At 42.2% G+C, this 24,903-nt stretch overlaps 2 protein-coding genes across 15 annotated transcripts in view; both read left to right on the forward strand.

Moving 5' to 3' along the window:
- CHUK (component of inhibitor of nuclear factor kappa B kinase complex) overlaps nucleotides 1–18,315 on the forward strand; it is a 47,516-nt gene extending 29,201 nt beyond the window's left edge. For 5 of the 11 annotated variants that reach the window (XM_089314515.1, XM_089314519.1, XM_089314517.1 and 2 more), the window contains 9 exons: nucleotides 359–510; nucleotides 3,461–3,522; nucleotides 4,220–4,329; nucleotides 5,436–5,485; nucleotides 12,734–12,830; nucleotides 13,089–13,236; nucleotides 13,732–13,865; nucleotides 16,413–16,512; nucleotides 17,102–18,315. In XM_089314515.1, the coding sequence (XP_089170641.1) occupies nucleotides 359–510; nucleotides 3,461–3,522; nucleotides 4,220–4,329; nucleotides 5,436–5,485; nucleotides 12,734–12,830; nucleotides 13,089–13,236; nucleotides 13,732–13,865; nucleotides 16,413–16,512; nucleotides 17,102–17,131 (883 nt within the window). In that variant the 3' untranslated portion in view covers nucleotides 17,132–18,315. Of the gene's footprint in view, nucleotides 1–358; nucleotides 511–3,460; nucleotides 3,523–4,219; nucleotides 4,330–5,435; nucleotides 5,486–12,733; nucleotides 12,831–13,088; nucleotides 13,237–13,731; nucleotides 14,688–16,412; nucleotides 16,513–17,101 lie in introns of all 11 variants that reach the window. The other 6 variants (XR_016222028.1, XR_016222030.1, XR_016222029.1 and 3 more) reach the window with 3 other exon arrangements.
- Nucleotides 18,316–21,386: 3,071 nt separating this feature from the next.
- ERLIN1 (ER lipid raft associated 1) overlaps nucleotides 21,387–24,903 on the forward strand; it is a 40,835-nt gene continuing 37,318 nt past the window's right edge. For all 4 annotated transcript variants that reach the window (XR_007911086.3, XR_519178.5, XM_002718646.6 and 1 more), the window contains exons 1-3: nucleotides 21,387–21,468; nucleotides 21,777–21,900; nucleotides 24,244–24,325. Coding sequence is in view for 2 of the 4 variants with exons in the window: in XM_002718646.6 (XP_002718692.1) it covers nucleotides 21,788–21,900; nucleotides 24,244–24,325 (195 nt within the window). In the remaining 2 variants the exon portion in view is untranslated. The remainder of the gene's footprint in view (nucleotides 21,469–21,776; nucleotides 21,901–24,243; nucleotides 24,326–24,903) is intronic.

Here is a 24,903-nt window from a genome sequence, read left to right on the forward strand (position 1 = left end):
AACCACAATGTCATGTTCAACAGATACTAAAGTATTAATATTGCCAGTTTTCACCAATCAATATTTCATGCAGTACTAATATATTGGGCCAATTTGAAATGTGACTTTCAGACCTGACTTGTAGAATTCTTACTCACGGACTAAAATCCAATTCCAGTGGCACGAGAGTAGTAGTTTCTGAACAGGCCTTATGTAGGGAGATTATTTATCATAGACTATCTTAGAGATTAGGTATTTATCATAAATTGATAATAGAAACTTGGGCTTTGGGCTTATAGCAATTTATGTTCTTAAATTTTTGTCCAGTGTTTTAAATGCTGATATAGTACAAAACCTTTTTTCTTTTGCTGTGCTTTAGGTTAAGCCTTCTTAGATATAATGCTAACTTGACAAAAATGAAGAACACTTTGATCTCGGCATCACAGCAACTGAAAGCTAAATTGGAATTTTTTCACAAAAGCATTCAGCTTGACTTGGAGAGATACAGCGAACAAATGACATATGGGATATGTAAGTGTTTAGATAATGTATTTGAAAGGAATATCTAGTCTCTTGAAGCCATCTACTGTTTTGCCTTCCTGACTCAAAGCCAGTTGTTTCATTTACATGAATATTAGAACAAAAGCCAGGATAACTTAGATCATCATAAACCATGTTTGTTTTATTTTTTTAAAAGATTTATTTATTTATTTGAAAGTCAGAGTTATAGAGAGGCAGAAGCAGAGAGAGAGAGCTAGAGAGAGAGAGAGAGAAAGGACTTTCAACTGCTGGTTCACTCTCCAAAAGGCTGCAATGGCCAGAGCTGCCCTGAGCAGAAGCCAGGAACCAGGAGCCAGGAGCTTCTTCCAGGTCTCCCACGTGGGTACAGGGGCCCAAAGTCTTGGACCATCTTCTACTGCTTCCCCAAACCATAGCAGAGAGCAGGATGGGAAGTGGAGCAGCCAGGACTTGAACCGGTATCCATATGGGACACAGGGACTGCAGGTGGCGGCCTTACTGCTACGCCACAGTGCTGGCCCCAGCCGTGTTTGTTTTAAATGTTAGTTCTCTTTTTAAAATCCCTTAGTTGAGCAACTAAAATTATTTAGCTCCAGAAAAGATAATACAGAAGCAATTTAAGAATCTGAATTTCTAGTCTCAGTTTTTGATAGATAGAAAAAAAAAATTTAGACTGGGATGATTTCTTAGCCAGTTTTTGTGTTCCTTCAAAATTCTTGTGCTGAATTCCTGATCACCAGTGTGGTGATATTAGGTAGGGTTTTGGGAGGTGATTAGGTCCTGAGTATAGAGCCTTTATGAGATAAGAGCCCTTATAACAAAGTCTGAGTGAGACCCCTTGTCTCTTCTGCCATGTGAGGGCTTAGCGAGCAGACAACTACTGTGAACTGGAAAGCAGGCACTTAACAGACCAATCTGCCAGCACCTTTATTTTGTACTTTCCAGAGCCTCCAGAACTGTAAGAAAAAAAAAGTTATTTCTATGCCACCTGGTCTACTATATATTTTTTTTAAGATTTATTTATTTATTTGAAAGAGTTAAAAAAGCCAGGAGCCAGGAGCTTCTTCCAGGTCTCCCACGTAGGTGTAGCGTCCCAAGGACTTGGGCCATCTTCTGCTGCTTTCCCAGGCCATAGCAGAGAGCTGGATCAGAAGCAGAACAGCCGGAACTAGAACTGGCACCCATATGGGATGCTGATACTGCAGGCAGTGGCCTTACCTGCTGCGCCACAGCACCAGCCTCTAACGTATTTTTTTAATAGCAGCCCAAATGGGCCAGCACAGCCCGGGAAATCTACGCTTCCTATCTGTCTGTAAATAATACTGCAAATAACTTGGCCGGCGCCGCGGCTCACTAGGCTAATCCTCCGCCTAGCGGCGCCGGCACACCGGGTTCTAGTCCCGGTCGGGGCGCCGGATTCTGTCCCGGTTGCCCCTCTTCCAGGCCAGCCCTCTGCTGTGGCCAGGGAGTGCAGTGGAGGATGGCCCAGGTGCTTGGGCCCTGCACCCCATGGGAGACCAGGAAAAGCACCTGGCTCCTGGCTCCTGCCATCGGATCAGCGCAATGCGCCGGCCGCAGCGCGCCGGCCGCGGCGGCCATTGGAGGGTGAACCAACGGCAAAGGAAGACCTTTCTCTCTGTCTCTCTCTCTCACTGTCCACTCTGCCTGTCAAAAAAAAAAAAAAAAAAAAAAAAAAAAAAAAAAAACTGCAAATAACTCCAAGGTTATGTTTCTTTCTAGTCACCTACTGTGGACACACAATCTCCATATTTTCACTATTGGACTCCAAGCTTTTCTCCTTTAGATGTATCAAGGAAATGTAAAAAAACAGTTAAAATTCAAATAAACTGGAGGAATTCCCACCAGTATTTCTGTTTCCTTTCATGAAACAAATCCTTTTTAGGAAACAGATACTATTTGTGTACTTGTCCTGAGCAAGGTATGTGTATCTCACAATAAACGATGAGCAGTGTCCAGTTAGGTGAATAAATTACTTCCCGGAGCTGGTTCTATAATTGCTGTTTTATTTCTAGTTGTGTATTATTGGCCTTCTCATCAATGACAAAATATAATTATTTCATTGAAATATCTTTGACTTGTCACAGGCTTACTGTATACCTGTTCAGAAAGAATAAGGTAGATATCTATGTGCTGATATTAAAAGATCACTTGGATCTTTAATTGGCTGTAATTTTTTTAAATTGTAAAAAATAGTAAAGAAAAAGAATATAAAGATTGTCTCACTTGTAAAGGAATAGAGTATGTGTCCGTGTAGCAAACAATCATTATAGTAAGATCCCTTAGAATGGACAATAGAAGGGAAGAAGAAGAAAGAGTCTTTTCTTTTTACATCCTTTTATAGTATTTGATTTTTTAAAAAAACATATTCATATATTAAAGTTTTTTTTTTTAATTGAAAGCCATCTGCATTAGTTTCCCAGGACTTCCTTAACAAACTATTCTAACTGTGAAACTTAAAAGAACAAAAATTTATTGTCTTAGCGTTCTGGAAGCTGAAAGTCCAGAATTCAGATATCAGTAAGGCCTTTTTTCCCTCTGAAGCCTTTAGGGAAGAATCTTTCCTTGCTTCTTGCCAGCTTCTTGAGGTTTGCCAGCAGGCCTTGGATTTCCCTGGTTTGTTAATGGCAGCTGCCTTCATTGTCACACGGCATTCTTCCTGAATATGACTGTATTCCTGTGTCATTTCTTTTAAAGACTGAGTCATAGTGGATTAAAGTCCTACCCTACTTCAGTCTGAATATTAATGTAGCTGATTATGTCTAAAATAACCCTATTTCCAAATGAGGTCACCTTTTGAGGTACTAGCAGTTAGGTCTTCAGTGTATCTTTTTGGGGGATAAGTCATAACACATCTTTGATGTTGATATGACAGGAAAACAGGTAAACTAGTAATTAAAGCCATACCTGTTTCTGAATTAACTAATTTAAACTTTTTTTTAAGCTTCAGAAAAAATGCTAAAGGCATGGAAAGAAATGGAAGAAAAGGCCATCCACTATGCTGAGGTAAGAAAAAAAAATCACAGATCTCATTCTTATTCTTGATGTCTCCCTTGGAAATTATCTTTGATTTTGGTATATAAAGATTATTTTTCCTGTCATTCCTGAATTTCAGACAAATATCCAATAGATGCTTTGTGTTTCTAGAGGTAGGTACCATAATGGATAAAAGTAAGGGCTTAGGGATAAATTGGACTCACAAGTTTCAGTTCCTATATATCATGGAAACTGTCTTTTCTAGTAGTGTTTGAAGATTAAATGAAGTCAGTAATAGTACCTGTCACTAATTATTTTTGATTCGTTTATCTAGGATGGCTGTACATCCTTTTTTTTCCTGGGACAGTCCCACTTTATACTTTATCAGCAGTACTCTTTATCATTCTTAAAATTATTCTAGTAACAACAGTGGTTTTCATGGCTGCTTTTTTTGTCTTATTAGTGGCACCTCTCTTTTTTCTCCAGAGGAAAAAGTAAATGGTAGTAGTCTGCTATTATTAGGAAGGAAAAGCAAGAAATATAGAATAAGTATGTCCTTATGTAGAAGATTGTCAGAATCTTAAGTATAAAAAGATCTTGATAAAATCTGTGTTTTATATTAAATTATTTCATTCTGCTGCATCAGCAAGGCATTCTGTATCCTTATTGTCCAAGTTTTCCATTGTGTAGTTGTAAGCCTACAACTTGTGTTTTCATCATATCTTAGATCGGTGTCATTGGGTACCTGGAGGATCAGATTATGTCCTTGCACACTGAAATCATGGAGCTACAGAAGAGCCCCTACGGAAGACGTCAGGGAGACTTGATGGAATCTCTGTAAGGATATACTTGTGTTACTTAATAGCTGTTACTTAATAGCTGTAATGTTTTTTAAATTTATTTATTTAACATGCAGAGAAACAAAAAGATATTTCTTCCGTCTTCTTGTTTCCTCCCCAATGTACACAATAATAATAAGGATAGGCCAGGCTGAAGCCAAGAGCCTGAAACTCAATCACAGCTTCCCATGTGAATGGCCAGGACACAACTACTTGAGCTATCCCTTGCTCCCTCGCAGGGTGCAGGAAACTGGATTGGAAACACAGCTGGAACTCAATCCCAGGCACTCTGATATGTGAAGTGGGAAACTGGATAGGAAGCAGAGCACCCTGGACTTTAACCGGTGCTTTGATATGGGATGCCAGTGTCACAATTAGCAGCTTAACCTGCTGCTCCAGGATGCTGGCCTCTTTACTTTTTCAATCAAAGCATCTTTTTCTAAGCACATCTAAGTTACAAACTTTTTTTTTTTTTTAAGATTTATTAATTTATTTATTTGAAAGAGTTACACAGAGAGAGAAGGAGAGGCAGAGAGAGAGAGAGAGAGGTCTCCCATCCACTGGTTAACTCCCCAGTTGGCCACAATGGTCAGAGCTACGCCGATCCAAAGCCAGGAGCAAGGAGCTTCTTTTGGGTTTCCCATGTGGGTGCAGGGGCCCAAGGACTTGGGTCATCTTCTTCTGCTTTCCCAGGCCATAGCAGAGAGCTGGATCAGGAGTGGAGCTTTACCTGCTAGGCCACAGCGCCGGCCCAACAAACTGTTTTCATATTTACTATACTTCTGGTCCAAGATATTACTAAATGTCTGGGTTAGACAAATTTTTTTCTCTAAACACAAACCATAGTTTTTGTCTATTTGAATGTTTCTGTTGCAAGAATCTTATATTTGTGGTGGTAGATTAGAGCAGACATGAAGTGTATTAAACTTTGCATTTTAAGAATTTGTCTAATTTTTGCTTATTAATAACATGCTCTATAAAATATTCAGTGACAATACATACTTAAAATTGGATCAGTATTCAAAAATCAAAGTTGTTCAAGTTGTGGATTATTGAAGTCATTAAATTACCTTCACAAATGGAAGCATGTTTTCTCTTTCATAGGGAACAGCGTGCCATTGATCTTTATAAGCAGTTAAAGCACAGACCTGCAGGTAAGACACTTATAATATTTAAAGAAATTTCAGGAAACTGTCAATAGCTGAACAAATTTGGGGGATTTTAAGTTTTAAAATTTTATCTTTAAAAAGCTGTAGAATAAATTCCAGTTTTGGTATAGCCATTGAGACATTTATGGTATGTGCGATAGTTTTCAGTTTGTGAGAATGTAAGATTCAAAAGGTCAAGCAGTAAAGAAATTTGAGGTAGAAAATTTTTAAAACGCAAAGTGAAAAGGAGGAATGCAAAAGAAAAAAGGAACTCAAAGAAGAGGAAACAAGAAAATATATGGGGCCGGCACTGCAGCTCAATAGGCTAATCCTCCGCCTTGCGGCGCCGGCACACCAGGTTCTAGTCCCGGTCGGGGCACTGGATTCTGTCCCGGTTGCCCCTCTTCCAGGCCAGCTCTCTGCTGTGGCCCGGGAGTGCAGTGGAGGATGGCCCAAGTCCTTGGGCCCTGCACCCCATGGGAGACCAGGAGAAGCACCTGGCTCCTGCCTTCGGATCAGCGCAGTGCACCAGCCGCAACACGGCGGCCGCGGCGGCCATTGGAGGGTGAACCAACGGCAAAGGAAGACCTTTCTCTCTGTCTCTCTCTCTCACTGTCCACTCTGCCTGTCCAAAAAAAAAAAAAAAAATATATATATATATATATATATATGAAAAAATAACTGCTGCTTTGCTGCTTTGGACTATGGAGATTGAAAGTAATTTCATACAAAGGATTCAGGTATGCAATGAGTAGAGTTAGAAGGAAGGTCCATGTTCTAGGCCAAAGCAGTTTACTTTGAAAATGATGCCTTCAGGGCAGGCGTTGTGGTATAGTAGGTAAAACCACGGCCTGCAATGCTGGCATTTCATATGGGCACTGGTTTCACGTCCCAGCTGCTCCACTTCTGATCCAGACCCCGGCTAATAGACCAGGAAAAGCAACAGAAGATGGCCCAAGTGTGTTTGGGCATCTTTCACAAATGTGGAAGATCCAGATGAAGTCCATGGATCTTCGCTTTACCCTGGCCCACTGTTGGCCGTTTTAGTCATCTAGGGAGTGAACCAATAGGTAGAAGATTCTCTCTATCTCTCCCTTTTTCTCTCTCTGACTTTCAAATAAATAAATCTTTAAAAAAAGAAGAGGAAGAAAATGATACCTTCATCTGCAGTAGCCACTGATTGCTTGTTTCATTGGTGAAACAATTGCTGTTGAACATCTGCTAAATGTGGTCTACTAGAAAGAGCACTGGATTGGGAATCAGAGTGCCCGAATTCTAGATTGGCTGCTTTACCGACCAAGTGACTTCAGGCAAATCTCCCTGTGACTCATTCTCTCTTCTACAAAATAGGGTTGAAACCTAGCTTTCCTTATTTAGTGAGAATGCTGTGGCAATGTATTTAAAAGGATGTTTGAGAAAATGCTTTGAAAACTGTCCGGTACTACATACCTGCAAGATATTATTTAGGGACTAAGCCTCCACCTGCGGCACCAGCATCTCATACGGGTGCCGGTTCGAGTCCCGGCTATTCCACATCCGATCCAGCTCTCTGCTGTGGCCTGAGAAAGCAGTGGAAGATGGCCCAAGTTTTTGGGCCCCTGTACCCACTTCGAAGACCTGGAAGAAACTCCTGGCTTCTGGCTTCGGATTGACGCAGCTCCAGCTGTAGCAGCTAATTGGGGAGTGAACCAGTGGATAAAGACCTCTCTTTCTCTGCCTTTCCTTCTCTCTCTGTATAACTCTGACTTTCAAATAAATAAATAAATCTTAAAAAAAATGCTACAGAGTTAAAGAGTAATGATGAAAATGATAAACAATGAAAATATTCACTGGACTTAGCAGTTGGGACATCATTGTGACCTTGCAAAATATAATGACCTTAGGAAATAGAAATCAGATTGTAGTGGTTTTAGGGGGAACTGGGAGGGAAAGAAATGGAGGAGGTAAGTCTAGGCCAACAGTTCTCTTTTTTTTTTTTTTTTTTTTTTAAGATTTATTTAATTATTTGAAAGGAAGAGTTACAGAGAGGCAGAGAGAGAGAGAGAGAGGTAGGTCTTTTATCTGCTGGTTCATTGTCTAGATGGCCGCAACAGCTATAGCTGTGCTGATCCAAAGCCAGGAGCCAGGAGCTTCTTCCAGGTCTCCCACATGGGTGCAGGGATCCAAGGACTTGGGCCGTCTTCTACTGCTTTCCCAGGCCATAGCAAGGAGCTGGATTGGAAGTGGAGCAGCCAGGACTCAAACTGGCGCCCATATGGGATGCCGGCACTGCAGGGTGTGGCTTTACCTGCTACACCACAGCACCAGCCCCCCCAGCAGTTCTTTTAAGTATGGCTCATGGACCCTTAAGAGTCCTAGAAACTCTTTCAGAGTATAAGATAAGCTATTTTCATCATGCTAAGACATTATTTGCCATTTATAACCATGTTGTCATATTCACTGATGGTACAAAAGCATTCTTGAGTAAAATGGTTTGCACCTTGTATGAATCATGACACTAGCACCACGTTATGCTTGCCAATAGTCATATTTTTCATCATCGTTCACTCATAGTTTAAAATAAAGTTCTGGTTTCATTTAAGAATGTTTTTGATAAAGTACAATCTCAGCCCTTGAGTGCATATTTTTAATATTTTGTGTGATAAATGAGAAGTACCTGTGAAGTATTTCTGCTATCACTGAAGTTGATGGTTGTCTTAGGGAAACCACTTCAGTAACTATTTACATTGCTAGCTGACTGGTCTCTTCTTTCATGGAACATCATTTTTACTTGAAAGAGTGACTGTCAGACAAACCATGGCTATTCACATTTGAGTATTCAGCAGATTCTTTCTCAGTAAGAAAGTGAAAAATAATGAATTACTTTGACTTTGGGGGAATAGGCCAACAATGTTTATTGTCAATGATAAAATTCCATGTTTCAATTAAAAAAATTATAATTTTAGAACACTTCTGTCCACCCACTGGAATGTGTCAGCTTCCCAAAGCTGACTTTTCTGATGGGATCAGTGGCAATATTAAAAAGATTTGTGGGGCTGACACTGTGGCATAGTGGGTAAAGCTGCCTGTAGTGCCGGCATCCCATATGGGCACCAGTTCGTGTCCCAGCTGCTCCACTTCCAGAGCTTTCTGCTATGGCCTGGGAAAGCAGTGGAAGATGGCTCAAATCCTTGGGTCCCTGCACCCGCATGGGAAACCCAGAAGTTCCTGGCTTCTGGCTTCAGATCGGTGCAGCTCTGGCCATTACGACCAATTGGGAGTAAACCAGCGGGTGGAAGACCTCTCTCTCTCTCTCTGCCTCTCCTTCTCTCTCTTTGCAACTCTGACTTTCAAATAAATAATAAAAATAAATCTTTAAAAAAAGATTTGTAAAAATATAGGGGCGGGCGCCGTGGCACAGCAGGTTAACGCCCTGGCCTGAAGGGCCGGCATCCCATATGGGCGCTGGTTCGAGTCCTGGCTGCTCCTCTTCTAGTCCAGCTCTCTGCTGTGGCCTGGGAACGCAGTAGAAGATGGCCCAAGTCCTTGGGCCCCTACCTGCGTGGGAGACCTGGAAGAAGCTCCTGGCTTCTGGCTTCAGATCGGCCCAGCTCTGGCCATTGCAGCCAATTGGGGAGTGAACCAGCAGACGGAGGACCTCGCCCCCCCCCCCCCCCCGTAACTGACTTTCAACTAAATAAATAAATCTTTTAAAAAAAAAAAAAATTTGTAAGCCGGCGCCGTGGCTCAATAGGCTAATCCTCCACCTTGCGGCGCCGGCACACCGGGTTCTAGTCCCGGTTGGGGCGCCGGATTCTGTCCCGGTTGCCCCTCTTCCAGGCCAGCTCTCTGCTATGGCCAGGGAGTGCAGTGGAGGATGGCCCAGGTGCTTGGGCCCTGCACCCCATGGGAGACCAGGAAAAGCACCTGGCTCCTGGCTCCTGCCAGGATCAGCGCGGTGCGCCGGCTGCAGCGGCGGCCATTGGAGGGTGAACCAACGGCAAAGGAAGACCTTTCTCTCTGTCTCTCTCTCTCACTGTCCACTCTGCCTGTCAAAAAAAAAAAAAAAAAATTTGTAAAAATATAAAACAATGCCAGTTTACTCACGAAATTTTTTTGCTTTGGAAAATATAGTTAAATGAATTAATATACAAATATCTTAAAATTTGTTTTGATTCCTTTAAAATCCTTTGGGGGAGTTTAAGAAGTTTTGAGGCTGAGTTTGAAAATTCTTTATCTAGATTGTTCTTTTCAGAAGCTTGGCTATTTAGGAAAGAAGAGGTGAGTAGCTAAAAGGACATATAAACTCCGGCGCCGTGGCTCAATAGGCTAATCCTCCACCTTGCGGCGCTGGCACACCGGGTTCTAAGTCCCGGTCAGGGCGCCGGATTCTGTCCCGGTTGCCCTTCTTCCAGGCCAGCTCTCTGCTATGGCCAGGGAGTGCAGTGGAGGATGGCCCAGGTGCTTGGGCCCTGCACCCCATGGGAGACCAGGAAAAGCACCTGGCTCCTGGCTCCTGCCATCGGATCAGCGCGGTGCGCCGGCTGCAGCGGCGGCCATTGGAGGGTGAACCAACGGCAAAGGAAGACCTTTCTCTCTGTCTCTCTCTCTCACTGTCCACTCTGCCTGTCAAAAAAAAAAAAAAAAAAAAAAAAAAAAGACATATAAACTCACAGGGGGTCAGTTTTCAGGAGCACATGAGCATAATTATATGCCTGGGGCCAAAAGCCAAAAGCTCATGGTTCCTGAACAATTTGGGAAGTTGACTACAGAGATTAGTAGGAGGGATTGGCTTTGCTGCCATTGGTATTAAAGGGAGAATAGATGTCCATACAGATTCTTTTGTAGGAATAGGGGTTGTAAGGTCAGAGTTTTTACTGCCTTTGACTGCTATCCTGAAAGCAGGTAGTGAGGTTAACTAACGAAAGAGGTTATGACCTCATGATATCAGGAATGTGCTAAAGACTTTTAAAAGCTGTTGTGTGCAATGGAAGGTGTTGCTGATCAAGAACATATATTAATCCAGAGTAGAAGTGAAAATCTGATAACTGAGTGAGCGATAAAAACATATCTATATGTTTAGTAGCTTAGGTACAGTACCTGTTAAAGCAAATGGTTGAATTGATCCAAGATTAGGATTCTATTGGTGGAATAAAAAGAAGACAAAAATTTGAAGATTTTAACAAAATTGTGATTTAAGTGAGAGTAAAATACTAAAATTTAAGATTTCAAATACATCAGTTCTTTTTTTAAAAAATTTTTTAAAAAATATTTATTTGAAAGAAAGAACAGTTCTGACTGTTGTGGCCACTTGAAGAGTGAACCATCCACTGGTCAAGTGGCCACAACAGTCAGAACTGGGCCAGGCTGAAGCCAAGAGCTAGGAACTTCTTCCAAGTCTCCCATGTGGGTGCAGGGGCCCAAGCACTTGGGCCATCTTCCACTGCTTTCCCAGGCTTATTAGCAGGGAGGTGGATTGAAAATGGAGCAGCCAGGATTCATACTACTGCCCACATGGGATGCTAGCACCATAGACCATGGCTTTACCCATTATACCACAATGCCAGCCCCTAAAATGTTTTCCTTTAATCAATATTCATGTCTCCCAGTCTTCTAGTAAATGATTGAGACATTGTAAATGAAGATATACACAATTTTATCTACTGACTCAGTCAAAAAATTTGTAGTAGCCCAGTCAGTATATCAGCAAATCAGAAAAATAAATTTGCTATCCAGGTAGTTTCCTTGAACTGAGTCACCTTGAGTGACTAGTTGTGACAAGTTTTGCCCATCATTGAGACTTATATAATCACACTTGATGTATAGTCTCTGGTATATTTTCTAGCTTACAGTTGAAACTTTTTGTTCAGTTGAACATGGTGAAAACCAACTTTCTTCATTCTTCCTGCTGGAGAAGACTGTAGTTCTATAGTTTTTGGCTGAAGAAGCTAATTATATGAGAAAGTTCTTAGGCCTGGTCTGTGGGACTTGGGCAGGAGAGCTATTTGGAAAAGAACAGTTTGGGGGCCTCATCTCTTGTTCTTAGTGATGGAAAAGTGAGAGATGTATGGAGAATAAAGTTGAATTATGGAGGAAATCTTTGGAGTTATAACAAATCACACTGTGTTTTTATTTTTTTAAGATTTATTTGAAAGGAAGAGGTGGTAGGGGGTCCGGGGAGATTCATCTTCCGTTTGCTGGTTCATTCCCTCAAATGGCTGTAGTAGCCCAGGCTGGGCCAGGCTGAAGCCAGGAGCCTGGAACATCATCCAGGTCTCCCACATGGGTGACAGGAACCCAAGCACTTTGGCCATCACTCTACCTTCCTAGGATCATTAGTGGTGAGCTGGATAGGAAGTGGAGCCACCAGACAAATTGTATGCAGGACATATGGTATGCCAACATTGCAAGTGGTGGCTTAACCCACTGCACCACAACAGAACACAGCTTTTTTTTTTTTTTAAAGATTTATTTATGTATTTGAAAGGCAGAGTTACACAGAGAGAGGAGAGGCAGAGAGAGAGAGAGAGAGAGAGCGAGAGCGAGCTTCCATCCAGTGGTTCACTCCCCAATTGGCCACAATGGCCGGAGCTGCGCCAGTCTGAAGCCAGGAAGCAGGAGCTTCTTCAAGGTCTCCCACGTGGGTGCAGGGGCCCAAGGACTTGGGCCATCTTCTACTCCTTTCCCAGGCCATAGCAGAAAGCTGGATCAGAAATGGAGTCTCAAACCAGCGCCCATAAGTAACAGATATTAATATGTCAGATTTGGTTTAAGTCAGTCAAGTTTTTTCAGGGTTTTTGTGGGCTGTTCACAGATGAATAAACATGAAATTTTAAGCAAGCTTTTTGGGGCAAAGACCTCTTTATTGGAGGTAGTGAAAGTTTGATGTATTATTTGATTATGTTTCTAAATAAGTGATGATAATTATCCAAGAAAAATCAGTCTGTTGGCCAGAGGCTGTATGTGTGTTTGGGGTTTGGGTTAGGATGATTTAATGATAGACAAAACTGTTCTTCTGAAGCACAGGCAACTAATGTCTCTGAAGGTACAGGTATAGATTTATATATACTTTGGACACACAGGCACAAACACAGCTTTATTCTTTGATAAACAGAATTGTTTTTAGATAATCTTAAAATTTTCTGTCATCACCCAATTTTTAGTATAAATGGAGACACTTATTAATTAGTTTCAAGCTTTTATGAAGTTTTTGTTTGGAGGCTGTTTTGTTTATGCAGAAGGAAAGTTACATCCGCTGACTAAAGTGTTTTATAGATCATTCCTACAGCGACAGCACAGAGATGGTGAAGATCATTGTGCATACTGTGCAGAGTCAGGACCGAGTTCTTAAGGAGCTGTTTGGCCATCTAAGGTAGAAAAATTGCTTATTTCCTACTGAAAAGACAGAATACTTTATCATGTTCTTTTTGAAGTGTAATACCCTCACTGGTGAATATACTAGACGTAGGAAGAGTTCTAGCAGTACTTTGGGTTGGGAATCAGCCATTAAATCTCAGATCAGTCATTAAATCTCATGCTGATTGTGGTAATTTCCCTAGTTGTGTTTGGGAGTCTGCTATGTAAGTCTTTGGGTTTGTGTAAGCTATCTGAACTGATTTGATCTCTCCAGCAAGTTGTTGGGCTGTAAGCAGAAGATTATTGATCTACTCCCCAAGGTGGAAGTGGCCCTCAGTGACATCAAAGAAGCTGACAATACTGTCATGTTTATGCAAGGAAAGAGGCAGAAAGAAATATGGCATCTCCTTAAAATTGCCTGTGTAAGTAATTTTAATAAGTAATTTAAGGTGACTGAGTAGTTATTACTCCCTGCAAAAAGGATTTTTATCAGCATGAGCTGGAGCCTCTTAAAGATGTATTTTGTGTTGGGTTGAGGTTCATGTTCTTTGCTTGGTGTCTGGACTAGCTGTTGAGATGCGGGACTTCATGATTATCCTGTTATCACTCTCCTTTTCAGTTCTTCTGTTTTTATACTCCTCTCAGCCCTGGAGTATTAGGATAGATGTGGCTATCATGAAATCTACCTTTTGTTTAAGTAGGTTCTCCCCACCCCAACTAAAGTGGTATTAGAGGGGCAGATACATTTCATTTTAGTCAATGAAGAAAAGGCCAAATCCAGGATAGTTAGTGGTGGTGTGTCCAGGTGGGAATAGTTTTGTAAATATTCTGCATATATAAGTAGGGAAAGAAATTTAAATATTAGGAATGAGGTGCTTGCTTCTTATCTTTTGGTTTTTATTTTTTCCCCTCTTCAGACACAGAGTTCTGCCCGGTCTCTTGTAGGATCCAGTTTAGAGGGCACAGTAACCCCTCAGGCATCAGCATGGCTGCCCCCAACTTCAGCACAACGTGAACATCCTCTGTCATGCGTGGTAACTCCTCAAGATGGGTGGGTTCACTTTGTAACAATAGATAGTTGTGTTTTCAGAGCAGTGGTAGGAATGAAGCAGTAAAGTATGGTAGTTAAGGTGGTCCTTGGTGACTTCAGACCAGGGTTGAATGTCTCTTTGTAATAATCTTGGGCAACTCACTTGACTTTTAAATGTTCATATTCCTCACCTTTAAAATGAGAACTCTGAAAAAACTGCTCTGACAATTTGTGTAGACAGTGTATTTAAAGTGTGTGGGAAGTAAATATTCAACCAATGTTGCTTAATTTGAGCTAAGTCCAAGTTTTAAGTCTTTTCTGTTATTGGCTTACCAATTTCTTTTACCCAAACCTTATTCTTTCCTTAACTGTTTATCTGTTTAAGAAAATATATTATCTTTTTGCATTTGTAATTTTGGGATCCTTGATTATACTTCTAATAAACTCTTAAGATCTACTCTATTTTATTACTTAGCATTTCTGAAATCAGACTTTTTTTCAGTGCCCTAAGTTGATTTTGCAAATGAGAACTCATTTAATCCCTGCATTTCTTTTATTAATTTCTACTCTTCTGCTAAAAGCTGAATACTATCCATTTGTTATTTTCTCAGCATAAGATGTACCGTATCCAGGGCCAGTGGCTCTTTGCTAGCTCGTGCATTGTCGCTTTTCTCACAACTCATGGAGACCTCTACGGCACCAGCACTTCCTGGAAGTTCTGTCCATAATTAGCTTTGCAGAAGTGCAGCCATGTTACATCACTGCTCAGGAGGCCATGCAGTTGAACATTCTGTACGCTTTTATGAGAGAAAAGCACATGGCAGGAAGGCAAGCTGATATCAGGTATTTTATTTTTTTTAAAGAAAGCAAGTCCCAGGGTATATCTTTGTATATTTGGCCCAAATGTAGTACATCTACAAGCATAGCACAAGCTATAGTTAATTACATAGACTTTGTAGCAAATAGTCCATTAATCAGTTTTAGTAAGTAAAATTTAAAACATTTTTAACATTTTTGCTTTCATTAAAGGCATTTTGGTTTGTTAAAGGGATAATAATAGTTACAAATACCACCTCTACACAAATTTTCAATTTAAGATGTGGTTCTTCATAAAAGTGTAGCAAGAAGGAATATATTATAAAGGAAAACTGATTTCAATTACACTGTACCTTTGGTACTTACCTAACTACCAAGGATTAAAAACTGTTGGCTCAGTGTTTCTTTTCTTTCTTTTAAGGATTTATTTATTAATTTATCTATTTATTTGGAAGGCAGAATTTTAGAGAGAGGGAAGGAGGAAGGAAGATAGGAAGGGAGAAAGGAAGAGACAAAGATGGATATCTTCCATCCACTGGTACACTCCTCCAAATGGCTGCAACAGTTGGAAGTACAGCAGCCAGGACTCGAACTAGCACCCATATGGGATACCAGCGCCGCTGGCAGCAGCCTTACCAGCTATGCCACAATGTTGGCCCCCAGCTGAGTGTTTCATCTGTTGAATAAGAACTGAATCAGAATTTATTTCTAAGCTAATAGCAGCTGTTAACCATAGCCTAGAACTGACTAGTAGAGCAGGGACTGATGGTGCAGGCCACATGAAAGAAGAAGCACAAAGGTAGAAACCAGAATCATGATCTCCTTCAAATACAGACTTCCAGGGAAACTTCTCGGTCTGGGCTCCCCTATCTTCTGTTGTCCTAATGCATCAGCTTGCTTGTTTTCCTTTGCATTGCTGTCATCTGTAGGTTACAGCCAGACCTTTTCACATTCTCTGCTATCTGTGGAACACATAATACTTCTGTAGCTTCTTTCCTACTTTTGTGTCTGAAATAAACGTGCTGGTGTTTTACTACTTGTAAGAAATGACAAATATTCCATAAACCAAGAGACCTTTCAACTGTGCCAAGGATCGTTTTTTTCACCCGTGGAAAAAATGTTTTATGCAAATACTGTTTACATTTCAGAGGAAAATTACATTGAAGTTAGAATGGACTTTGTTTTTTTTTTGTTTTTGTTTTTGTTTTTGACAAGCAGAGTTAGACATTGAGAGAGAGACAGAGAGAAAGGTCTTCCTTTTGCCGTTGGTTCACTCTCCAATGGCCGCTGTGGCTGGCGCACTGTGCTGATCTGAAGGCAGGAGCCAGGTGCTTCTCCTGGTCTCCCATGCGGGTGCAGGGCCCAAGGACCTGGACCATCCTCCACTGTACTCCCTGGCCACAGCAGAGAGCTGGCCTGGAAGAGGGGCAACCGGGACAGAATCCAGTGCCCCAACTGGGACTAGAACCCGGTGTGCTGGCGCCGCAGGCGGAGGATTAGCCTAGTGAGCTGCGGCGCTGGCCAGAATGGACTTCTTATCATTAGAGTTAGGCAGAGGCAGCAGCTTGGAAGAAGCAGGAGTCTGCCTGGGGTGGGAGGGCTGAGGAAACTGAAGACTACAGGAGTCACCTGCAGTGGTTTGCTGGCTTGCAAAAAGGGCAGGGGTCATCCTGCCCCAGAAGACCAGAAAGTAGTGGAAATTCTTATGGCACTTTGCTGAATTTTAAAAGGCTTTGTTCATTTATCCTGCAGGGACACTTTTGCACAAATGATAGAAGAAAATTTGAATTGTCTTGGCCATTTAAGCACTATTATCCGTGAAGCAAATGAGGAACAGGGCAATAGTATGATGGTAAGTTTTGTTTGACTATGGACATGTATTTTAGGTATGTTGGGTATAAAGGCCTTAATGTTCCAAGCTAGCCTTATCTGGCATTCCAGATGCATATACAGGGAATAGAGTTCAGAAGAACATTTGAGGAATATCGTTAACCTCAAATCCCCCATTCTCTATTGCTCAGGGATGTACTAGAATTGTGTCATCAGTAATCACTTTGGTCAAAATAAATGAGTGGTTAAGGCTTTCTTTGTAATGTGCCTACTGAAATTAAATGGTTTGTACATTTTTGCTCTAGTAGTCAATTTGTTCAAATAAAATGGGACTTTTACTATAATTCCAATACAGTACCTGCTGAATATAAATGTTAATATAGTTTGTATAATACAAGTGTGTTTTTTAGGATTTGTTCAAATTATTGAATTGTTAAAACTAGAGGAAATTACAACAAAATGTTTACTGCATTAACTTTTACTACATTTAGTCTCAATGTCAAGTCTGTATTTCCTCTTTCATTAATCATTACAGAAAACTTGCAAAAATTAATACCCATATACTTACTATTTACAGTCAACAGCTAATTTTAACTTCTTCCTGCCTTTAGAATCTAGATTGGAGTTGGTTAACAGGATGATTTGCTACTTGTTCACTGTCCGCAAGCCTGTGGAAGTTGTTGCTGCACGTGTTGGAAATTTGTTTTTTCTCCATGAAAACCCATCTTGAAACACGTCAACTGAGAAATGGCCATGATCATAAACTATGCACAATTTTATAAGCACAATATTTTGATTTTGAGGAATTTTGAGCTCTGAACAAATAGGATTTTATAAAAAGTCAGTAGACTTGTTTAAATATTTAATACTACAGCTTCTTAGGATCATCTTTATGACCCATTCATCTTCAAACTTGATAAACATTATGTATTTAACTGACTAAAAATACCTTTTAAAGTTTTCACTTTTGACATAAAGCCAAACTTAGAGAAGAAAACCTCGTCTAACATATTTTAAGTTGTCTACCTGTGTTTCTGTGGAAGAGACTGCTCACAAGTAAAATTGTACTTCCTGAAGAATAAACCCTACCTCCTTGTGTTGTACTCAAAAAGTATACTTCGTGGCATCATAAGGAGTTGGCTTAATCCCATTTTTAATTTTTGCCACACACTTAATTTTCTTCATTCAGAAGGGATTGTGCATCTTTGCCTTTAATACCAGTTGACTCTCATAAATCATGTTGTATGCTATGTGTATATGTATTTAAGATGTACATTTAATATCAGAGAGAAGATACCTGTTAATTTATAATGTGTTTGAAAGCTCATAGGTTCTTTCATTTGTAAAAATGGATCATTTGTTTAAACATTCTTTTGTTTTATCATGTATGTTTATAAAGGTCTGTACTTCCTTGTTTGTAATTACAATTCCAAAATCCAAAAATTTTTGAAAACAAGGTTCTCATAAGTCTGGCTGCAGAACTCATTTGGCAAATATAATCTGAACTGACATTGACTCTACTTATCCCATTTAGTGTGAATATTGATTTTTTTGCTGCAGAAATAGTAATGTGTCTGATCACTGCAGGGGGCGAGTTGGGGTGCTGCCAGACTCTGCTGAGGGTTAATGTAGTATGGTACATGCACTGAATTACCTTCATAAAATCTGAACATTTCATATTACTGAAACATCTGGCTCCAAGGGTTTCAGGTAAAGGACTGTGGATCTCTATCATCTACTAAATAATTTAGAAGGTATTTTTTTAAATGTGAAATGCTTTTATATTATAGTTTTTCACTTTGTATATTAAATGATTTTAAAATTACCTTTTGAATCTCTATTCATTATAATAGGTTTTTTTTTAAAGATTTATTTATTTATTTGAAAGTCAAAGTTACAGAAAGGCGCAGAGGCAGAGAGAGAGAGGTCTTCCATCCACTGGTCCACTCCCCAATTGTCTGCAATGGCCAGAGCTGCGCCGATCCAAAGCCAGGAGGCAAGAGCTTCTTCCGGGTCTCCCACGTGGGTGTAGGGGCCCAAGGACTTGGGCCATCTACTGCTTTCCCAGGTCATAGCAGAGAGCTGGATCGGAAGTGGAGCAGCTGGGACTCAAACCGGTGACCATATGGGATGCCAGCACTGCAGGCAGCGGCTTTACCTGCTACGCCACAGTGCTGGCCCCTATAATAGGTTTTTATGATGTAATAGTTGAATATAGTTTAGGAAAATGTGAAAGTTCCAGGAGGTGGAACTGGAGCACAGAATAACATAATACTTTCCCTGTACTTTCAGGATTTAGCGTAAAGTTAGTGTTGGCAACTTCTCTGAGTGTTTTCTTCTGTGATATCCTATCACTACTCACGTCAAAAGTCATGCTCATATTTTGTCCTATAAACCGATGTCATAGTCCCACCCTGCCCATATTTACTAACAGTGACACAAATGTGAAACCTTATGATTGTTTCCTCCTGTAGTCTTTAATAACCACATACCACTGTTTCTCTATCAGTTACAGTAACAGGCAGTCTCTTTTGCATCCCTATTTCCAAAATTTTTTTAAATTTATTTAAGAGCTACTCAGGGCTGCCATCTGCTGGTTCATTCCCCAAATGCCTGCAACAACAGGGTCTAGGCTGAGTCTGAAACTAGGAGGCAGGAGCCAGGAATTCAAGCCAGGTCTCTCATGTGAGTGGCAGAAACTCCATTACTTGAGACAACACTGCAGCCTCAGCATCTGTATTGGTTGTTAAGCTGCAGTCAGGAGAGGAAGCTGGGAATCAAACCAAGGCGCTCCAATACAGGGACACAGGCATCTCTAAATGCCTGCTCCCCAGGGCTTTTGTTTTTGTTTTAAAGATTTATTTACTTGAGAGTCAGAGTTACAGAGAGAGAGAGAGAGAGGTGTTCCATCTACTGGTTCACTCCCCAAATGGCCACAACTGCAGGAGCTGAGCTCATCCAAAGCCAGGAGCCAGGAGCTTCTTCCAGGTCTCCCACGTGGGTGCAGAGGACTAAGGATCTGGGCCATCTTTTACTGCTTCCCCAGGCCATAGCAGAGAGCTGGATCAGAAGTGGAGCAGCCAGGTCTCAAACTGGCACCCATATGGGATGCCAATACTTCAGGTGGATGCTTTAGCTACTCCACTACAGTGTCGGCCCCTCCCCATGTTTTAATAATAAACATTTATTGGGTATTTGATGCTTGGAAGATACTAAACTAGATGGCAAGATCAGAAACAGTTAACTCAGACTGTACAATAAAAGTGCTTATCTGCAGGTCTGACCATTTGCAGGCCTCCCAAGCACTAGAATTATTAAGAATTTGTTTCAATGACCATGTGTTTTTAATATCATTGTATTAATTGGTAAAAATTTGCTAGAGTAGGGGCCATTTTGATGGTGTGTGGCTGAGAGGCTGTCGGGGCAGTTGGTGTGAGTCAGAACAGACCACAGTAAGATTACCTCCAAACTTTAGCGTTTGGTGCAAAGCAGACCGCTGTAGTTTTTTGTTTGGTAACATCTTTTCTGCTTTGAATGACAGTCGTGAAATATGTTTCATTTGCGAACCTATGAAGAACTAAGAAAGTACATCCAGAAAATACAGTTTTTGGAAGTTAATATAGCTAAGTCTGCAAATATAATTTGGAAGTTATTATAGATAAGTTTGGAACAGGAGCCCTGACATTCCTATGAAATAAAAATCAGATGAATGATACAGATAAGTGAATTTATTAAAGGAAGTGGGTAAAGTGATCTGGGAACGACTGCTTTAATGAGGAATTGAATTTTGATTATCTTTCATTTCACTGCTACTGCCGGTATAAGCTCAGGCCTGCAGTTTCTTAACTATTTGGCTTCCCTGCCTTCAGTCTATCTTCACAGCCATTTTGCAGATTCCTAAAGCACTGTGTTCCCATGTCTGCTCCAGATTAGAAGCCCCTCCAACCTTACTCAGCCCTGTCCAATTGTGGCCTCCCACCACTAGCCTTCGAAAGCAGAAGCCATTTCTGACCAACCTACACTAACATGCGGGGCTTACTTTCCTTGTATTAATCCATCTCATGCCAGACTCGACCCTTTTCCTTTGCCCTTTTTCATTTTGGGTAATATATGTACATGGTGCAAAACTTGAAAACAACAGAATATGCAGCGAAAGTTCTTCCTGCCCCCTAAACATCCAGTGCCCCCATCAGCAGGGGGAAAAAAGTGCATTCCCGACTTTAAAAATAATCCGGTCCTATCCTAGCCCACCAAACCACTGCTTTCCATCCCACAGGCTTTCAGACAACTCAAGTGCTTATGGTTGGCTCCCTTTGGGCTTCCAAGAGGAGCGCCGCGCCCCTCACTGCGCTCGCCCACTCTTCTTGTCGCCGGGACGGCCACGCTAAAGCCCTAACTGGTCAGCATTCGTGCACAACTATTCTCTCTCTCTCTCACACCGACAAAAACCAAGGAAAAAACTTGAATGAGTGATGCAGGTAGACCGAACAGTTTCCTCGTCCTTTTACAGCGAACAAGTCTGGTTGCCCCAGAAGTGCACGGTCCGCGCCAGGAGCACGTGTTGCCGCACAGTAGGGTTCGGAATACGTCCAAAAAAAAAAAAAAAAAAAAGACACAAAAGGAACAGCTACCGCATTGAGAGTGGGGCAGCGGGTTCTCTGCACAAAAGCAAACCGACTGGTTTCTTGTCGGACAGGCCTTTCCTATCCCCGCTTCCCCCAGAGTACCGCTTTTCCTCACCAGCTCACCAGCAGTGCACACAGGAGGAAGCGTCCCACCTCCTAACTGGAGTGCAAGGGTGGCTGGAGTATTTTGGCCCCCTCGCTTCCCGTTCCTAGTCGCAGGCGGGGCACTGCGTGCCTGTGCGTTTTAGCGCAGGCGCAGTGCAGGGAGAGTGGGCGGGGCCGGCTGTTGGCGGCGGTTGGCGCGGCCCGGGAGGCGGCTGCACGTGCGGGAGGGGGCGATGCGTCACTGATCGGTGAGGCGCGGCCGAGGGGGTCTCCCCTTCCGGAGCCTAGGGCTGGGCGTGTTCTCGGCGCCTTCTACAGACTGAGCGGCGGTGGGGAGGGGGCGTCGCGACGCTCACCGAGCAGGAGCGGCCCGCGGGCCACCTCGGGCGGAGGGGCTGGCGAGGGGAAAGCGGGCTGTGAGAGGAAGGAGAAATGCGGGGAAAAGGGCGCCGCACTCGCCCGCGCAGCCTGTGAGGGGGCGCCGGCTCCCCGGAGGAGGGAGGGGGGAGCGGGCCTGTCACTCATGGGGCTGAGGGTCGTTGCCTCGCTCGCCTAGGAGCGACAAGGATGAATATGACTCAAGCCCGGGTGCTGGTGGCTGCGGTGGTGGGGCTGGTGGCTGTCCTCCTCTACGCCTCCATCCACAAGATCGAGGAGGGACACCTGGCTGTCTACTACAGGTGAGCGGCGCGTGCAGTCAGCTCGGGTTCTAGACGGGTGGACGGGGCACGTCCCCAGCCGCGTCCGGGCGAGCACTGCCCAGTCCTGGACGTACTTTTCGGCCCAGCGGTCGGGAAAGCATGGTGTGAGGAGGGGATAATGCAGGCTTTGGGGAGCACTCTACAAGTGTCGGGCCGTTTTACTTCTGTGTTCGTTTTGTGCAGAGATTAAGACTCCTTGTGGGTATTCCTGGTACACAGTGAACTCGATGATTTGTAGAAAGATGAAAAAGGAAAGAAGTAGTCACTCTACAAGTAACTGAAGAAGTGACTAAATCGTTTATAGTGCATAGAACTGTGCGGGCTTTTAGTTTGCTGCCATACATGCTTTTAGAAAACGTGGTCCTGCGTATGGTTGTTTCCTAAGATTCGTTTCATCTGGTTATGTCTTTTTTTTTTTTTTTTTTTTTTTTAAGATTTATCTATTCATTTGAAGGCAATTACAGAGGCAGAGGTAGAGAGATAGAGGTCTTCCATCCGCTGGTTCACTCCAGTTGGCCACTATGGCCACTATGGTTGGAGCTGTGCCAATCTGAAGCCAGGAGCTTCTTCCGGGTCTCCCATGAGGGTGCAGAGGCCAAAGGTCTTGGGCCATCTTCTGCTGTCCCAGGCCACAGCAGAGAGCGGGATCGGAAGTAGAGCAGTCAGGACTCGAACCGGCGTCCATATGGGATACTGGCATGCCAGGCGGCGGCTTTACCCACTATGCCACAGCACCAGCCCCTGGTTATGTCTTAAAAGACCATAATGACCATGGCGTTGGTTAATCCCTGGACCTCAGAGGACAGAAGTGAGACACAGATGACCCACCTACTTCATCCTTTCAACTGGAAGAGAGGAACGGAGTAGGATATGCTACTTGCTCTTTAGTTGAGTTGGTGTACTGTTTTTTTTTTCTTTCAACATAGTTGACACCAGATCCTTCTGATACTGACTGTGAAGAGGGAGGACGGTTGGTTGAGAAATTGGAATAGTGGTGTATTCAAAAAGAGCTTCAACTTTTTGATTGTTTGCATCATCTCCCCTAAAAATGTTATTTCTACATTTAGCTCCCTCCTGAGTCATAGAAAAAGTGCAGATTTAGTGGTATGTTTTAGCAGGGAGCACTCCAATGTGAGACGTGACGGATGAATTCAGATTTCCTTCCACTTTAGCATTGTTTTTCAGACATTAAAACCAAGGAAAGAACATTTCAAGATACGAATTAGTGTTCGGTCTCAAATAGCTCATCATAAGTTTTGGACTTCTTTGCAAGCTCATTTATGTTTACCATACAGGTAGCTGAGTTCTGTTCGTTATGTAACATAGGACTTCTTTATTTGCTCCCCAGATGTCTCCTTTTTATAATTGCCAGTATATGCTTTCATAGTTCCTTTATTGCAGAATTTGATGAACAAATCCATACCTGTTCATTATTTTTTTTAAGTATAGCAAGGGGTTCTAGATTTTTTTTTTTTAAAGATTTATTTATTTGAAAAGCAGTTACAGAGAGGCAGAGAGAGAGAAAGAGACAGACAGTCTTCCATCTGCTGGTTCACTCCCCAGATGGCCTCAATGGCTGAAGCCAGGAGCCAGGAGCTTCCGCTGGGTTTCCCATGCAGGTGCAGGGCCCAAGCACTTGGGCCATCCTCCACTGCTTTCCCAGGCCATAGCAGAGAGCTGGATCAGAAGTGGAGCAGCCAGGACTCGAACTGGCACCCATATGGGATGCTGGCTCTGCAGGCAGCAGATTTACCTGCTCCACCACAGTGCCGGCCCCCAATACCTATTTATAAACTTAATCCTTTCACCCCACATCTTTCCATGCTAATTTTTTGTTGTTTTTGCTCAGAATTTTGTGTATCAATATTTTAATTGTAGTTAGATGAAAAGAACCATGAGTCTCATATGTTTTCTCCTTCCTTGAAAGTTTGTGGGTTTTTTTTTTCCAACCTGGTGATTTAATGTATTATATTTTAATTTAGCTCTTGTTATGTATAATTAAAATATTACACTGAAAGCCATTAGAATTTTTTTCACAAATATCTGTGAGGAGGTCAAAGACCAAGGAGAATCCTTTGAACATGAGAGCGGTTCTGGAGATCCAGAGATGTGATTGGGAACATGGGCAGTTTAATTTAGTCTTTTCATTTTTTTAATGTGGTAGATATTTTCAGCAGCAGTTGTTCATCCCGAATAACTCATTTTAGTGAGATTTGTTAGTCAGTAGCATGAGTAAGAGTAAATATTTATTATAGCATTTTAGATTCGGGAGGAGAATTTCTCTCTTTATAATTTTGTCAAATTGAAACATCTTTTTTGCAGGGGAGGAGCTTTACTAACTAGCCCCAGTGGACCAGGCTATCATATCATGTTGCCTTTCATTACTACCTTCAGATCTGTGCAGGTGAGTGATTCCTAGGGAAGCCCCACACCAGATAGACAGGTGTGACAGAAGGAGTTACCACACTTGTGGGTGGACGTGGATTTCTTTATTGCTTAAGCAGATGGTGGTATTTACTTACATGTGGGAGTTAAAGTTCAGAGTACAGTTGTCTTGCATGAGTTGATTGTGAACAACCTTATTATCCTGACATGAATTAAAAGGATGAACTGGGCAGCTTGGAAACACTACTTAGTATGTAGTATACAGCAGGTTTTCTGTTGGGTGCTGTCAAAAATAAAAGGGAGAATTAGGAACACAACTGGAAGTGCAAACCAGTGATTGCTTAGTTTAGAGCAGTGTTTGATTTCCCTAGGGGCAGGCTCCTAGTCTACTGTTTTTTGTTTTTTGGTTTTTTTGACAGGCAGGGTAGACAGAAAGAGAGAGACAGAGAGAAAGGTCTTCCTTTGCCATTGGTTCACCCTCCAATGGCCGCCGCAGCCGGCGCACTGCGGCCGGTGCACCGCACTGATCCGATGGCAGGAGCCAGGTACTTATCCTGGTCTCCCATGGGGTGCAGGGCCCAAGCACTTGGGCCATCC

Source organism: Oryctolagus cuniculus, chromosome 15 (genome assembly GCF_051225735.1).
Source record: "Oryctolagus cuniculus isolate XC-2025 breed Fujian yellow rabbit chromosome 15, ASM5122573v1, whole genome shotgun sequence".
Classification (NCBI taxonomy): domain Eukaryota; kingdom Metazoa; phylum Chordata; class Mammalia; order Lagomorpha; family Leporidae; genus Oryctolagus; species Oryctolagus cuniculus.